Here is a 17,162-nt window from a genome sequence, read left to right on the forward strand (position 1 = left end):
TGAGCAGAGAGGAAGAATATGTTTGATTTATTTTATTTGTTTTATTTTTGAATCAAATCACGCGCCACCGCGTTCTTGCTGAGGACGTCATCAAGGATCCTGGGGAAGTCGGAAGATGTCATTAGTCTTCGTGATAATTTGAATGATAACTGAGCGTTTGATTTGGCCGACATTGGAGCCACCATTCAGGAATCATGTACCCGGAAGTGACGCAGTTTGGTCGTGCACGTGGCTGTTACCGATCATCAAATATTCATTCGATATTAATGTGAGAGAATTATTTCTCTCAGGGCAACGGAGGACGCAGGGTGTATTTAGAGTTATTGAGGATGCGTTTATGGTGTGTTAACCTGGATCGACTACAATTTATTAACCGATTTAAGCATAGCTGAAATTAATAGCGCATGCGTTATGATTAATTGTTCTGTTGCGCATGTCTGGTTGAGTGGGATTGGTGAATGATGACGTTGTCACCCCCACCATTACCTAATATCACCGCGTTACCGGTCTGTTGCGAATTGTCACGTGTCTATGAAAATCACTTCCTGTTTGGTGGAGATCGAGAGCGGACCTTCTGTCAATTTTTGTTGTGCAAAGGACGCCATTTCACCTGATTATCTATTCTGAGGCTGTGGAGCATTTTGGACGGATTTGAGGAAGTTGTGGAGGTTTCGGGTGAGCGTGGTGGCCATTTCTTTTGTATTTGGAAGAATTTGTTAAAGACTGTGGGCAGAGATTCTATTTTTTTTTGTTGGTGTTACGTACACCTGTGTCCTGTGGACCATTGGTCGGATTGTTCTGTCAGGGAATCTCTGGCCACTTCTTTCAGTGATTTTGATTCTCTCTCTCTCGTTCTGCTAATTGTTTTTAATTTAGGTTGTATAAAGATTTGTTAGCTAACGTTCTATGAGTCGTCTTGCGACTTTTGTTCGATAATTTGTGTCGCAAACTCATTAGTTTCTCGCCATTGAATTTGATCTTGATTTTCATAGTTTCAAGGTCTCGTGACGTCCGGATTATTCTGTCTCTGGTTTTGTATTTATTTCCTGTATTTTTGTTTGTTCGGGGTCACGCAGACTTATCGATTTTCGCGTTACTGTTCCGAGTCACTAGATTATTTTGACAAAATTGTAACATTTCAATTCTGATTAATTTCTCTGACTTTTCCGACAGCAATTGAGTTTCGTAACTCCGTTGTTTGATTTAATTTATTACTTTCTGTTGACAAGAGTAACTTGCGCCTTGGAACGCAGCTGTTCATTAAGTATTTATTTCTGACGCCGTTGACTGTTGTAACCTTATTATTTGATTTTTTTTCCCCTTTTTGGTTGATTGACTTCAGAAAGTCTTTACTCAGTTTTTAACTGGACAACAGTGATATTATTCTATAAATTAAATTCGTGTTTTGTGACGCTTGGTCGATTTTAGGGGATTTATTGATTTATTCTTTTCTTATTGTATCGATATTTGTTTATTTTATTGTGAGTTTCCGGGATGAATTGGGCCGGATGGGATGGTGGGTGAGGAAGTTCCGGTGATGTAGAATAATTTGGCACTGGGTGTGATGAATGTCCGATTTATTTCCCTTTAAATAATTATACACAGTGTGCACTCCGAGGTGTTAAAACTATTCTTTATTTAATAGTGGACTGTATTTTCCGCCGTGTTGGTTTGCCGATCTAACCCCGTTGGTTATCCGATGGTAGCCAATAATTCCCCGGTGGAATTCCCGTAAGACACACCGTATGTCTTGTCCGAATGCTAGATGATGGCGTACTGACCATCGTAACGATCCCGAGATCGATCGTAACCTCTCGTTACGATGGTCAAGGGTGATTGGCCGAGGTCGTCCGGTTGGTCATCCTGAATTGACCGCGGGATTTTGAACATACCGCCCGCCCTGCGTCACCCCCCTGGGTGACGATGTAGACTGTCCGTTTAATTTTGACCTTCCAGTAGGTCGCTGTTGATTGGTAGTGGTACCAATCGATGGATTGCCCGCTGCGTTTCCTTGTTGCCCTTCCAAAGTGTGACAACCCTGGTCAAGTTGTCCCGTCCCGGGTGGATCCTGATGACTCGAGCCAGGGGCCATCTGGTTGGCGGTTCCTGCTCATTTGATATGAGAACCAACGTCCCAATTTTAATGTCGTCCGTTGGTTTCCTCCACCGATAGATTTGTTGATAGCGATGCACGCACTCGCGTGCCCAATGGTCCCAGAAGTTCTGCACCTTCTGCGTGATAAGTTGCCACCGGTTTAACCGATCCGTGTTGATGTTTTCCAGACTTGGTTCTGGAATCGCTGTCAGCGATCCGCCGATGATGAAGTGCCCTGGTGTCAATGCCGTGGTGTCTTGCGGGTCGTTATTTATCGGGCAGAGTGGCCTCGAGTTCAGGATGGCTTCAACCTGAGTCAGAAGAGTCGTAAATTCCTCGTACGTCAGAGTTGAAGTTCCTATCACTCTCCGTAGGTGATGTTTCGTGGATTTAACCGCGGCCTCCCACTTGCCTCCCATGTGTGGCGAGTAGGGCGGGTTAAATCTCCATTCCGTTCCGTTTGTTGCTAGCCAGTTCCTGATGGTTGCCGATTCGCTGGATGCCTGGTGGATGATTTGCCGTAATTCCTTTTCTGCCCCGATGAAGTTTAATCCCCTGTCACTGGTCAGGGTCGCGCAAATTCCCCGTCTTGCCGTAAATCGCTTGTACGCTGCGATGAATCCGTCCGCCGTGAGATCTGTGACCAGTTCCAAGTGTGTGGCGGATGTGGCGAAGCAGACAAATAAGCAAATGTACGCCTTGTACATCGTTTTGCCTGCCCCGGAGCCTCTCCACCTCAGGATGTTGATTGGGCCGGCGAAGTCTACTCCTGAGTGAAGGAAGACTCGTGATGGTGTCACTCGTCGCGATGGCAGCTGTCCCATCAGCTGTTGAGCTCGCACAGCTCGATGACGTGCGCAGATGACGCACTTTAATATGTGTGAGCGTACTGGTGCCCGTCCTCCGATGATCCAGTACCTCTGCCGGATGTGTGCCAACGTGAGTTGCGTTCCCCCGTGGAAGCTCCTCTGATGAGCTTCCGCAATGATAAGTGATGATAGCGGTGAGTGACGTGGGAGAATAATTGGATTCTTCTCCTCCGGATCCAATGTTGAATTCCGAAAACGTCCGCCCATGCGCATGACGTCGTTCTCCAGGTATGGCGTCAGCGTCGCCATACGATGCTTGGCTGCCAGTGATCTTCCAGCCTTCAATATGTTGATTTCCCGTTCGAAGTATCGCTGTTGGGTGTACTTAACCCAGAATAGTCTTCCGTCCTCTATTTCCGTAGTTCCGAGTTGTGGAGAATCCGGTGTTGGTTGTCCCTTGAATTTGTTTATTGCTCGATTCACCCAGGCTGTGATTCGAGCTAGCTTGTTCCATGACGAAATCCGATTGATCAGTGCATCTTCGTCGACAATGTGCACTGGATATGAGCTGGTGGTGGGTGGTTTCGCCTCCATTGCCACCGCTGATGCTAATTCCGAGGCTGATGCTAATTCCGTTGATGCTCCTTCCGTTGATGCTGCTACCCATTGTTCTGGTGGTTGGACAAGCCATGATGGTCCAGTCCACCAGAGATGATGCTCCCGCAATTCCGGTGGTGATATTCCTCTTGATGCGCAGTCCGCTGGATTCTCCTTGCCGTTGATGTGATTCCATTTGGCAGTAGGCAGGGTTTCTTGGATCTTGAGAACCCTGTTCTGCACAAAGTCCTTCCACCGTGATGGATCTCCGTTGATCCATGCGATGGCTACTGATGAGTCGCTCCATAAGTAGAGCTCCGCATCGTCAAGTTCCAGAGCTCGCTGTACATAGGCCATTAGATTTGTGACCATGACAGCTGCCGTGAGCTCCAGCCGTGGAATGGTCATCTTCTTGAGGGGAGCCACCTTGGTTTTGGCACAAACCAAGTTGACGTTGACTCCCGATGATGCTGACCAGGATCGAAGATAGACCGATGCACCCATTGCCAGGGTCGATGCGTCCGCAAATCCGTGAAGTTGTATTTTCTTTCCCGCTGAAAGACGTAGCCATCGTGGTATTGATAGGCTGCTCAGCCGTTGAAGTTCCTCCCTGAAACTTCTCCACCGTTTAGCGTGTGTCATTGGTATTTGCTCGTCCCAGTCGAGTTTGAGCAGCCACAATTCTTGAATGAATATTTTTGACGTGATGGTGACCGGTGCTATTAGTCCCAAAGGATCATAAATTTGCGCAATCTCGGACAGGATTACGCGTTTGGTGATGGTGTCTCCGCTGAAGTTTCTTGCCTTGAAGTGGAAAGTGTCTGTCTGAGGCTGCCAGCAGAGGCCCAGCACTTTCACTGATGATTCCCCGAATTCGATAGTTGGAGCTGATTCCGCCGATATTCCGAGTTGTCCGAGTGTCCGTGGCGCGTTGCTGCACCATTTCTGCAGTGGCATGCCGCCCGCCATGCAGAGTCCGATTAGATCCTTGATTATTGCTTCCAATTCCTCTTCGGTTTCTGCACCTCCGTAGATATCGTCAACGTATCGCCCCCGTGCGAACGTTGATAAAGCCAAAGGAAATCGATGAGCTTCATCGATTGCCAGCTGCTTCAGCACCCGAAGAGACAGCCAAGGTGCACAGCTGGTCCCGTAAGTGACCGTTGTTAACCGATATTCGATGATCTGGCCGTCGTCGTCCTTCCAGAAGATTCGTTGATAGTCCCAATCATCCTGATGGACGCGAATCTGGCGGAACATTTTCTCGATGTCCGCTCCGAAGACCAATCGATGCCGACGAAGCCAGATGAGGACGTCAGAGCACTCCGTTTGAAGTTTCGGTCCTGAATGAAGGATATCATTCAGTGACACTCCCGTAGAGCTTCGATGTGAAGCGTCGAATACGACCCTTAGTTTGGTCGTCGTGCTATCCGGTCTCAGCACTCCGTGATGAGGCAAGTAGTATGCCAGCCGTGTCTCTGACGTCGATGGTGCCCGTTGCATGTGATCCAAGGCCTCATACTCCTTAATGAATTTCCGGTATAGTGTATGAGCCTGTGGATCTGCCGCCAATCGCCTGTTGAGCTTCTGTAAGCGAATCCGAGCCTTATCTTCTTAATATACTTAATAGTATCTTCTTAATATACCTAACTCAAAGAAACCCCAAGGAATACCAACATCTGCCGTCAAAATTAGGATAAGCTACCGGGCTAAGGGATGGGGAGTAAAAAGTTACAAGTAAAAATATTCAAAAGACATATATTTCTCATAAAAAATTTTTTAAAAATACACTTCACTAGAGACTTCTTAACATTAGTATTGTGACGTAATTTTCGAAGGTTCACAGAACCCTTCGTCCATTAGCCCGCCCTCTGACACCATAACACCCTAAAATAAAATCAGAAAAGTCAGTCAGGCGCCAGGTTATTAAAAACGGAATGACCACCGTAAACAAAACCCTTCTCCGCTCTCAGCTTCAATATCTCCGGTAGCTCGTTTCGTAGAGAGTCAGATGATCGGAAGCTGGAAGGAGATGCAACTGGGATTTCGAAAAGAGTAACGAAATTATCAGAATTGTCGTGAGAAGTGGAGAACAATGTTTAATAAAAGAAATAATATTGTTCAAAATCCCGCGGTCAATTCAGGATGACCAACCGGACGACCTCGGCCAATCACCCTTGACCATCGTAACGAGAGGTTACGATCGATTTCGGGATCTTTACGATGGTCAGTACGCCATCATCTAGCATTCGGACAAGACATACGGTGTGTCTTACGGGAATTCCACCGGGGAATTATTGGCTACCATCGGATAACCAACGGGGTTAGATCGGCAAACCAACACGGCGGAAAATACAGTCCACTATTAAATAAAGAATAGTTTTAACACCTCGGAGTGCACACTGTGTATAATTATTTAAAGGGAAATAAATCGGACATTCATCACACCCAGTGCCAAATTATTCTACATCACCGGAACTTCCTCACCCACCATCCCATCCGGCCCAATTCATCCCGGAAACTCACAATAAAATAAACATTGGTCCTTCGAGCCCGATTCGGGAGTGAAGTGTGTGAAGTGCATCGGAAAAATCATCGTGGGAATTCTACGTGGGATAAAGGACGCCGGCCACGCGGTAATCTACGGGGCCCACTTCATAGAACCCACGGAATCGGCGAGGACATCGGCCAAATTCCTCAAGGGATTACGCACGGAACAATAGCAACGGGCTTTATTTACGTCGGATTCCACGAGAGGTACCAAGGTCGACCACATCGGGCGCTCAACTCGGCATCGAGCGCGTTATCGATCGACGAGGCGGTCGGTAACACATCGGCGGTATATTAACAACAGTCGGTAAATACTTACCAACCAATCGGTAAGTCAACCATCGGCATCTATTCAGCCCGTGTCAACGCATGCGCCACCCATCAAATAAGGGATACATAGTTAGTTGGGTCCAAATTTACTAAATTTAAATTACAATTTAAAGGGACACTCATCAGTAATAATGGAACGAGATCCCTCCCAATTATGGACCACGATGATGGAGGAGAATGACCGGATTCTCGCATCGATGGGAATTTCGGAGGATCCCACAACGGAAATTCCCGGCAACGCATCGGAGGAGGCCTCCTCCAAGGAACTGGTATCGGAGCCGGTTACCAAGACTAGGAGGTCTATCACACCTTGGCCCAGTAGTGTGGAAAACCGGATCAGGATCCAACTAACTCGGATGAGATCTCTACGGGAGATCACGGAAAGGCTGCGGAGCGAAGAGGCAGGAGCCCTTCGCTATGATGAGCTCCAATCAAATCGGATCGTGGTAGGGGACACGTGGTCCAAATTCTCGGCCTACCACGAGAAGCTGATTGAGGAATCAGGCGAAGAAGTAATGGACCACCCTTACTTCGCCGAAGATATGTTCGCCCAGGCGGACAGGATCTATCGGAAGGCGATGGATGAGCTAGGCCGCAGAGCGGCCAGTCTCCCACAACGCGGATCGGGAAATCAACAGGGATCCTCAGCCAGCCATCTGGAAAGATTACAGGTGCCGGAGTTCCACGGCACCTACTCGGAGTGGAGAAACTTCCACGACGCCTACGTATCACTTGTCCACAGCCAGGCCGGCTACTCGGATATGGACAAGATGATACGGCTAAGGAAGGCACTAAAGGGATCGGCGGCAGAGCTCATCACCAACATCGGGACGGGAGCTGCCCACTATGAGACAGCCTGGAAGAAGCTCGTAGCCCGGTACGAGAACCCACGGCTGATTATGGCAGCTCATTTAAATCGGCTGTTGAAATTAAAGGACGTGAAGGAGCTATCGTCAAAAAGCCTCCTTCAAGTAATCGACGCGGTTACGGAATCGCTCACGGCACTCAAGAACCTCGGGGCACCGACAGAATGGTGGGACATCATGATCTGTCACCTTATCAGGAGGTCTCTTGATCGGAACTCCAGCCAGGACTGGGAGCTGAAGCTGGGAGACTCCACAGATCCCCCGCAGCTGGAGACTTTCCTCGAGTTTCTCAGGGCCCGAGCAAGGGCCTGGGAAAATATCGAGAGGGAAGGGGAAAAGCTGACTTCGGAACGGCCGAAACAGTCAGCAAAGGTCCATCACGGAACGTCATCGGGACCATCATCAGAGGTTAAGGGAACCTCGAGCAAAAGGACGGCATGTGTGGCCTGCGGAGGGCCACACTGGATTGGACCTGAGTGTGCCAAGTTCTTCGGCATGAATGCCGTGCAAAAGAGGCAGTTCCTCGTAGACGAGGGACTGTGTTACAATTGCTTGGGGCCTCATCGGGCAACAAAATGCAAGAGCACCAGGAGGTGTCGGCATTGCAACGGGTTGCACCACACTCTCATCCACGAGAGGAGGCACGATACGCCGGAAAACTCAACAAAGGCCAGCACATCATCGGATCCTAGCACGAGCGGTTAAGTAGCTCTTTATTATTCACTATAATAAATATCGGCTACCTTAACCGCTGTGTACGTTGACAGGAAACATCACGGGAACCGGAACCGGAGCGAGCATCAAGGCGGTTCCTGTCAACGAACAACCGGGACCAGCATCACGCCAGGACCAGCAACACGGCGCATCACCATCGGAGAAGAGGTCGACGACCTCTCAGATTCATCTCGGGGAATCTTATAACTCGGAAGTGTACCACCATTCGGAGAATCTATCGGCAAAGAAGCAATATTCGGGTGATCATCAACATTCGGCGGAAAATCAATTCGGACAGAAATCCCATGAAGAAGCCATGCCTCGTGAAGAGGAACCATACTCGGAGAAGCAACCGGACAATCACCACGGGGATCAATATCAATCGGAACCGCAGTCGGTCAATCAGGTGGACACGCGCAACGTATTGGAAGCTCAACAGAGGCAAGTAGTATGCCAGCCGTGTCTCTGACGTCGATGGTGCCCGTTGCATGTGATCCAAGGCCTCATACTCCTTAATGAATTTCCGGTATAGTGTATGAGCCTGTGGATCTGCCGCCAATCGCCTGTTGAGCTTCTGTAAGCGAATCCGAGCCGTCGATGCTGTATCCCCTAGGACGGCAGGCGATGATTTAAACGGTAGACGTACTGTATACCGTCCCGTTGCGTCTCTTCTATGAGTTTCCACAAAATGCTGCTCGCATTCTGCATCAGCCTTACTCATTACCGTTGATGGGTTGTCCGGTATTTGTTCCTGCGTCCAGAACTTCTTTAAGCAGTCCCATAATTGTTGGTTGATGGTCCGTGTGGTCACCCTCAGTGACCGCTTCTTAGCGCAGCCTGTACAACAGACTGGCCCCGACACTACCCAGCCAAAGGATGTCTGCTGAGCTATGAGACCTGTTCCGTGGTATCTCATAATTCCGTCCGTGATAATTTTTCCGTAGTAATCAGCTCCGATGATTATGTCAATAGCCCCAGGTTGCAGGAATGTCCGATCCGCCAAATTGAGTTCCCAAAGTTCCTGGGGAGTCCGTGTGTCACAAGCAAATGGTGGGATCTTTGCCGTGAGCTTGCTCATGATGTGAGCCTCCAAGTTTAGCAACGCAGTAGAATTGTGTCTCGGTTGTGAGTCGAATGACACAACCCCACGCGTGCTTCCCGAGGAAGTTTCTCCGATGCCGACAATTGATAATGATGAGGAACTCCGTTTCAATTGTAGTTGATTGACCAAGCGCTCAGATACCAATGACACTTCTGAGCCTTGGTCGATGAGGATCCTTGCTGGTCTTGAATATCCGTGGTGATTCAGGGCAATAACCCTTGCCGTTGCCAGGACGACCAGTTGATTTCCCTGCTGACAGCTCTGTTGAGCTTCCAATACGTTGCGCGTGTCCACCTGATTGACCGACTGCGGTTCCGATTGATATTGATCCCCGTGGTGATTGTCCGGTTGCTTCTCCGAGTATGGTTCCTCTTCACGAGGCATGGCTTCTTCATGGGATTTCTGTCCGAATTGATTTTCCGCCGAATGTTGATGATCACCCGAATATTGCTTCTTTGCCGATAGATTCTCCGAATGGTGGTACACTTCCGAGTTATAAGATTCCCCGAGATGAATCTGAGAGGTCGTCGACCTCTTCTCCGATGGTGATGCGCCGTGTTGCTGGTCCTGGCGTGATGCTGGTCCCGGTTGTTCATTGACAGGAACCGCCTTGATGCTCGCTCCGGTTCCGGTTCCCGTGATGTTTCCTGTCAACGTACACAGCGGTTAAGGTAGCCGATATTTATTATAGTGAATAATAAAGAGCTACTTAACCGCTCGTGCTAGGATCCGATGATGTGCTGGCCTTTGTTGAGTTTTCCGGCGTATCGTGCCTCCTCTCGTGGATGAGAGTGTGGTGCAACCCGTTGCAATGCCGACACCTCCTGGTGCTCTTGCATTTTGTTGCCCGATGAGGCCCCAAGCAATTGTAACACAGTCCCTCGTCTACGAGGAACTGCCTCTTTTGCACGGCATTCATGCCGAAGAACTTGGCACACTCAGGTCCAATCCAGTGTGGCCCTCCGCAGGCCACACATGCCGTCCTTTTGCTCGAGGTTCCCTTAACCTCTGATGATGGTCCCGATGACGTTCCGTGATGGACCTTTGCTGACTGTTTCGGCCGTTCCGAAGTCAGCTTTTCCCCTTCCCTCTCGATATTTTCCCAGGCCCTTGCTCGGGCCCTGAGAAACTCGAGGAAAGTCTCCAGCTGCGGGGGATCTGTGGAGTCTCCCAGCTTCAGCTCCCAGTCCTGGCTGGAGTTCCGATCAAGAGACCTCCTGATAAGGTGACAGATCATGATGTCCCACCATTCTGTCGGTGCCCCGAGGTTCTTGAGTGCCGTGAGCGATTCCGTAACCGCGTCGATTACTTGAAGGAGGCTTTTTGACGATAGCTCCTTCACGTCCTTTAATTTCAACAGCCGATTTAAATGAGCTGCCATAATCAGCCGTGGGTTCTCGTACCGGGCTACGAGCTTCTTCCAGGCTGTCTCATAGTGGGCAGCTCCCGTCCCGATGTTGGTGATGAGCTCTGCCGCCGATCCCTTTAGTGCCTTCCTTAGCCGTATCATCTTGTCCATATCCGAGTAGCCGGCCTGGCTGTGGACAAGTGATACGTAGGCGTCGTGGAAGTTTCTCCACTCCGAGTAGGTGCCGTGGAACTCCGGCACCTGTAATCTTTCCAGATGGCTGGCTGAGGATCCCTGTTGATTTCCCGATCCGCGTTGTGGGAGACTGGCCGCTCTGCGGCCTAGCTCATCCATCGCCTTCCGATAGATCCTGTCCGCCTGGGCGAACATATCTTCGGCGAAGTAAGGGTGGTCCATTACTTCTTCGCCTGATTCCTCAATCAGCTTCTCGTGGTAGGCCGAGAATTTGGACCACGTGTCCCCTACCACGATCCGATTTGATTGGAGCTCATCATAGCGAAGGGCTCCTGCCTCTTCGCTCCGCAGCCTTTCCGTGATCTCCCGTAGAGATCTCATCCGAGTTAGTTGGATCCTGATCCGGTTTTCCACACTACTGGGCCAAGGTGTGATAGACCTCCTAGTCTTGGTAACCGGCTCCGATACCAGTTCCTTGGAGGAGGCCTCCTCCGATGCGTTGCCGGGAATTTCCGTTGTGGGATCCTCCGAAATTCCCATCGATGCGAGAATCCGGTCATTCTCCTCCATCATCGTGGTCCATAATTGGGAGGGATCTCGTTCCATTATTACTGATGAGTGTCCCTTTAAATTGTAATTTAAATTTAGTAAATTTGGACCCAACTAACTATGTATCCCTTATTTGATGGGTGGCGCATGCGTTGACACGGGCTGAATAGATGCCGATGGTTGACTTACCGATTGGTTGGTAAGTATTTACCGACTGTTGTTAATATACCGCCGATGTGTTACCGACCGCCTCGTCGATCGATAACGCGCTCGATGCCGAGTTGAGCGCCCGATGTGGTCGACCTTGGTACCTCTCGTGGAATCCGACGTAAATAAAGCCCGTTGCTATTGTTCCGTGCGTAATCCCTTGAGGAATTTGGCCGATGTCCTCGCCGATTCCGTGGGTTCTATGAAGTGGGCCCCGTAGATTACCGCGTGGCCGGCGTCCTTTATCCCACGTAGAATTCCCACGATGATTTTTCCGATGCACTTCACACACTTCACTCCCGAATCGGGCTCGAAGGACCAATGTTTATTTTATTGTGAGTTTCCGGGATGAATTGGGCCGGATGGGATGGTGGGTGAGGAAGTTCCGGTGATGTAGAATAATTTGGCACTGGGTGTGATGAATGTCCGATTTATTTCCCTTTAAATAATTATACACAGTGTGCACTCCGAGGTGTTAAAACTATTCTTTATTTAATAGTGGACTGTATTTTCCGCCGTGTTGGTTTGCCGATCTAACCCCGTTGGTTATCCGATGGTAGCCAATAATTCCCCGGTGGAATTCCCGTAAGACACACCGTATGTCTTGTCCGAATGCTAGATGATGGCGTACTGACCATCGTAAAGATCCCGAAATCGATCGTAACCTCTCGTTACGATGGTCAAGGGTGATTGGCCGAGGTCGTCCGGTTGGTCATTCTGAATTGACCGCGGGATTTTGAACAATATTATTTCTTTTATTAAACATTGTTCTCCACTTCTCACGACAATTCTGATAATTTCGTTACTCTTTTCGAAATCCCAGTTGCATCTCCTTCCAGCTTCCGATCATCTGACTCTCTACGAAACGAGCTACCGGAGATATTGAAGCTGAGAGCGGAGAAGGGTTTTGTTTACGGTGGTCATTCCGTTTTTAATAACCTGGCGCCTGACTGACTTTTCTGATTTTATTTTAGGGTGTTATGGTGTCAGAGGGCGGGCTAATGGACGAAGGGTTCTGTGAACCTTCGAAAATTACGTCACAATACTAATGTTAAGAAGTCTCTAGTGAAGTGTATTTTTAAAAAATTTTTTATGAGAAATATATGTCTTTTGAATATTTTTACTTGTAACTTTTTACTCCCCATCCCTTAGCCCGGTAGCTTATCCTAATTTTGACGGCAGATGTTGGTATTCCTTGGGGTTTCTTTGAGTTAGGTATATTAAGAAGATACCATTTGAATAAATAAAAAAAATAGAAAAGTACATAAGAAGAAGACAATGGGAAAAAGGAACGCAAAAAAATTACTTTAGACATTTTATACGGTCCATTATTATTGTAATGTATTGTATTGTTTTTCCTTTTGATGTTACAAACGTTCCGCTTTGTTTTACATCTTCTCCCGCCTCTCTTAGCCTTTCCTCCTCTCTTCTTCCTTTACATTTCTGTTCCCTTCCCCTGCGGTGCCATGGGACCGACTTTTTTTTTTTTTTCCCAACTGTACTGCATTTGCACATGAGTAGAGGGAAACCATGGAAAACCTCTACCGTACAGTCGGCCGATAGTGCAGGGTCCCAGTGTGCCCTTCTAGTCAGTGTGACGGAAGGGTACACTGGGTCTCCACACCCAGTGCCTTCCGCGTAGTAATTTTTGAGCGAGCGAACGGTGTTCCTAAACGGTCACCCATCCAAGTAGTGTCCCAGCGAAACGCTGCTTAGCATCGATGATCGCCGGAGCAACACCGCACTCGCCCAACCATTACAGTCGGTCGGTCCATTATTATTTTATTCTCAAATTCATCACAAACTTCTTGTCTCCGGTGATCACATAGTTTTCTTCTTTTATATAAACAGTCTTTTTTTCTATTGTATAGTTAATATTCCACATTTTCAAATACCTTCTTACGATTCAGTTTTTCTTATAATTATATTTAAACAATGTTACGCTATATTATATTTTAACTCTACTCATATTTAACATCGAGATACATTATTTTATATTTAATAATAGTTAACAGACTTTTTTTTATATTTTATATCACAACATTTCTGAGGTACGAATTTCAGCCGACTTAAACTACTAAGTTTGATCTTTGGGTTTTAAGTTAAATTTTTCATATTGAAAAATAGGCATCTGTAACGGAAAAAGAAAAATTATTAAGTGTCATTACTATGAGCCTAACTAAGTCATTGACATTGAGTGAAGTGAACTTAGACTCACCGTGGGGATTGAACAACTACGTGGGATGAGGACCGTATAAGCGAACAAGATTACTCGTCAATCCCTATAAAAAAAGTTGAAGGAAGCTCCTCTTCCTTGACGGGACCTATTCTGGTAATAGCGTGCCCTCCAGTACCTAGATGAAAGCGGATTAGAATTACATAAGATAAGACCAATACGATATCTCTGAGTGTAGAAGAGATAGCAAAATTTTCATGAAAACTTTATAGTCGTAGAACAGAAAGAGAATTACAGAAAAGTCTTTATAAAAATGTAGCTATCTCCATTAAATTGCAGGATTTTTTAAATTTACAAGAAAAAAACCAGGGCCCATACCGAGTATTTCTCTGCCCGAGATTTCTCCCAGCTCTGGGCCTGCCCCTAGATGCACCTCTGCCCCTACCCCTACAGGCACCTCTGCCCCTACCTCTTGGGGCAGGCTCCTGAGCATCCTGAACCAATGGAGCAGGAGTTTGCTTGTCAAGAAGCATCTGCCTCTACATATCAGCAATCTGCCTGCTTAATAGTTCCACGTGGTGGACGAGTCCATTAGAATCATATACAGAAGGTCGTGGAGGATCCTCTTGCTCGCTTGGCGCCGGTCCTGGCGAAGGCTGGCGTCGTGGTGAGGAAGCTGGCAGCGAGGGTGGAGACGGTGGCAGACGCTGGCCCAGGATTCTCTGAATTTAAAAAATTAAATTTTGTTTCAAAACGGTACCTATGCTCTTTCTTAACGTCGTTACTGAATTTTAATAATGAAAAGGATTGTCATGAAAATATCCTTTATCATAAATGATTTAGTTTGATGAATATCCTGTTTCATTATTTATACGAGATTCCACACTGAACTTAACACTACACCGTTGAATTAATGTTAACAATTATTTGTTTTACTTGATCAATTAAAAATACAGCTATTTTATTTTTATTTTTCGGAAATTACTAACGCACATTTCCCTGTGAAATTTTAACCTAAAAAATCGCCGACGGACGCCGGTGGTTTTCTCCCCCTAAAAACATATGCAATAAATAAATCACATTTCTCAATCTGCTCCGGATATTGAGGCGGATAGCCTAAGTAACGATTTATATATTTGAAAGCTTACCAGGTCGTCGTTATTCTCCATAACTGCCAGAGCTAGGATGTTATTAAGATCGTTGTCGGCCATGTTGATACATTGAAAAAACGAGGAAGGATGCATTACCCAACACTTCACTGCACTGTACACTTTTATCTAGGCTCAAAAAAAAAATCGCTACCGTCTTACTAGCGAATGACCAATCACGATTAGGTATTTCACTACAGTACACTACACTGTGCGTTGCCAACTGAGCGGCTCCAATGTAGCCGTTTAGTGATGGACATAATAAAAACTCGAGAAATGTGCGTGATAGCTCGTTGCTATGCGCATATTTTCGTTAATATTCCATAAATAAAACCGACAATTAGTTCACTGGAAAGCTGATACGCGATTTACATTACGTAACTAAGGGCAGTTTTCACCTAAATTATCGCATAATGTTATTAAGTGAGAAAAAGGGATTGGAGGTAGTGGAAGGGGAAATTGTGAGGTGTATAGATACTTGGTAGCGTTCGGCGATCTTTCGCGTATGAAACGTGTACTTGGCCGATCCGCTGCCGTGTATCTCGATGGAGACAATGTGGGATGAATAGTAATCTTTGAGAACATGTCGTTGGAAGGTCCAGGGTGTTATATCCCTTTGTAAACCTGGTCAGTTCGTCTAAGAAATCGGTGCAGAGTGGACGCGTCTTCTGAGCATAATTATTTGACTTGAATCATAAAGAATAACATAGTTTAGATTACTTATTGCATTGTTCTTATTTCTTATAACCCATTTCCAATAAAGTGAATTAAAAGAATTTGTTTTGATCTCCATATTTATTCACCATATTCATGCAAAACCATCTAAGCGCTACTGCAAAATTATCGATTTCAATAATTCGTCTGTAGTGAGGGCAAGTATGAAAATGGAACTGATGTGAAAGTGTTACATGACATCAAAAAAAAGTACTCCAAGGGGTGAAAATGGGAAGAGAAAAAATAATCAAAATACTTCCGTCATGAACGTGTCACACGATCTGGAATACCGCGCTCTGATTGGATGAATTCAGAGAGAAGAAATTCTAAAGTTAATGTATTCTACCATTTTCTCGTATTGTAGTATATTTCCAGAGGATAATCACTCTTTTTCTGGGAACAGTCGATCTTTTGGCCACAGTAATCGAACGCGTACTGCCGTCAGTCGATGCCGCCCTGGACGAATACATTGTGTAATACTATCTTCCATTGTATAATATTTATTAAGCAGAGCTCACATCTATTGCGAAAACGAAGAAAATCTGTTGGATTCCCGTAGAATAAATTACGTACACAGATTTTAAGGGTAAAAACTGATATTTATTCACGGAGCTAATGGTACGTGTTACTCTGAATGTAACGTCGTTTCCGAAGTATTCGGCTACAGTCCGAAAATTAGAACTAACTTAAATTAAAGGAACTCCTCAGTTTTATTCACCTGAGGAAATTAGGAAAAGTGGAGGGGAGATAGTATTTGGTTGTGGAGGAAAAGGTTCGCTAGGACGATTCTCAATTTGGGGGTTTTACCCTGGGATTATCTTATTAGGGGATGTACGCTAGGGTTCTTTTAATTAGGGAAGGTTTTCTAGGATCCTCTTAATATGGGGAAATACATTAGGAACTGCTGGAATGGGTTTATTGGGGTGAGACCCACGATGGACGGTTCGGAGGTTATTAAACTACGGACAATATTTGAATAGCGTACCTACAGAAAACATAGTAAAATATATATAGTGTAACGTGACATTTTCTATGGGGGTCGGAAAATGCCCATTACCTTCGCCCTACTTCCCCTTTATCTAATTCAACTCAAAAATTTAAATCAATGGGCGCCAGATACTTTTTAAGCCGGGAGTATCAAACCGGAAGTTGGGCTAAGCCCCAATCACTATATTCCAAAATATGCAGAAACGGAAACGTAGCTAAAACCTATATCTAAAAGAAAAAGAGAGGCGATTAGATTTCGGGGAAAGGTAACGGTCCTCGGGTCGCTCAGTATGCTAGGTTATGGAGAGAGGGGTGGGTTTCAGGTGGAACCAGAGGTATTGGCCATGAAATAAGGGATCTAGGAGGGGAAAAACAAAAAAAAGTCACGAGAATAGATAACTCACGTATATTCTTTCAACTTTTCCACCCTCCTAATTATCTACAACAAATTTCCAATTTTCACTAACATTAAGTCTCTTCAGCAGTTCCCTTAAATTCTTTCAATTTTGGCAAGGGTTAATAACCCTGGATAATCTTTAATAATTTTTTACATATTATCAAAACTTCGGGATACGTTACTAAATACCTTGTCTAATTCCCTAATTGTGCATCCCTTAAAAATTCTCCTCCGAACAAGGTACAATTAATCCATAAATTTTAGAGATTTTGCAACGCATCTAACCTATGCGTGCGAGAGAGAGAGAGAGAGAGAGAGATAGAGAGTGAGAGAGACGGATGCGAAACCCACCACGCATGGGGGAGACCTTCAGAGGCC

The 17,162-nt window shown here is 46.3% G+C and overlaps 4 protein-coding genes across 4 annotated transcripts; 1 reads left to right on the forward strand and 3 right to left on the reverse strand.

Annotated features, from left to right (window-relative positions):
* Window positions 1-1,761: 1,761 nt before the first annotated feature.
* On the reverse strand, window positions 1,762-2,919 carry LOC135172986 (uncharacterized). Its single transcript, XM_064139559.1, has 2 exons — window positions 1,984-2,919; window positions 1,762-1,863 (listed from the first exon to the last, which is right to left on the reverse strand). Exons 1-2 carry the CDS (start codon window positions 2,917-2,919, stop codon window positions 1,762-1,764), a joined length of 1,038 nt encoding a protein of 345 aa, XP_063995629.1.
* Window positions 2,920-2,966: 47 nt separating this feature from the next.
* Window positions 2,967-5,180, reverse strand: LOC135172987 (uncharacterized). Its single transcript, XM_064139560.1, has 3 exons — window positions 5,175-5,180; window positions 3,181-5,088; window positions 2,967-3,071 (listed from the first exon to the last, which is right to left on the reverse strand). The coding sequence occupies exons 1-3, from the start codon at window positions 5,178-5,180 to the stop codon at window positions 2,967-2,969; spliced, it is 2,019 nt and encodes a 672-aa protein (XP_063995630.1).
* A 1,202-nt stretch (window positions 5,181-6,382) lies between these two features.
* On the forward strand, window positions 6,383-8,430 carry LOC135172988 (uncharacterized). Its single transcript, XM_064139561.1, has 2 exons — window positions 6,383-7,947; window positions 8,015-8,430. Exons 1-2 carry the CDS (start codon window positions 6,513-6,515, stop codon window positions 8,428-8,430), a joined length of 1,851 nt encoding a protein of 616 aa, XP_063995631.1. The 5' UTR covers window positions 6,383-6,512.
* Window positions 8,431-8,473: 43 nt separating this feature from the next.
* LOC135172989 (uncharacterized) lies at window positions 8,474-11,339 on the reverse strand. Its single transcript, XM_064139563.1, has 3 exons — window positions 9,778-11,339; window positions 8,615-9,710; window positions 8,474-8,570 (listed from the first exon to the last, which is right to left on the reverse strand). The coding sequence occupies exons 1-3, from the start codon at window positions 11,210-11,212 to the stop codon at window positions 8,474-8,476; spliced, it is 2,628 nt and encodes an 875-aa protein (XP_063995633.1). The 5' UTR covers window positions 11,213-11,339.
* Window positions 11,340-17,162: the final 5,823 nt, after the last annotated feature.

This window comes from Diachasmimorpha longicaudata, chromosome 2, assembly GCF_034640455.1.
Source record: "Diachasmimorpha longicaudata isolate KC_UGA_2023 chromosome 2, iyDiaLong2, whole genome shotgun sequence".
Taxonomy (NCBI): domain Eukaryota; kingdom Metazoa; phylum Arthropoda; class Insecta; order Hymenoptera; family Braconidae; genus Diachasmimorpha; species Diachasmimorpha longicaudata.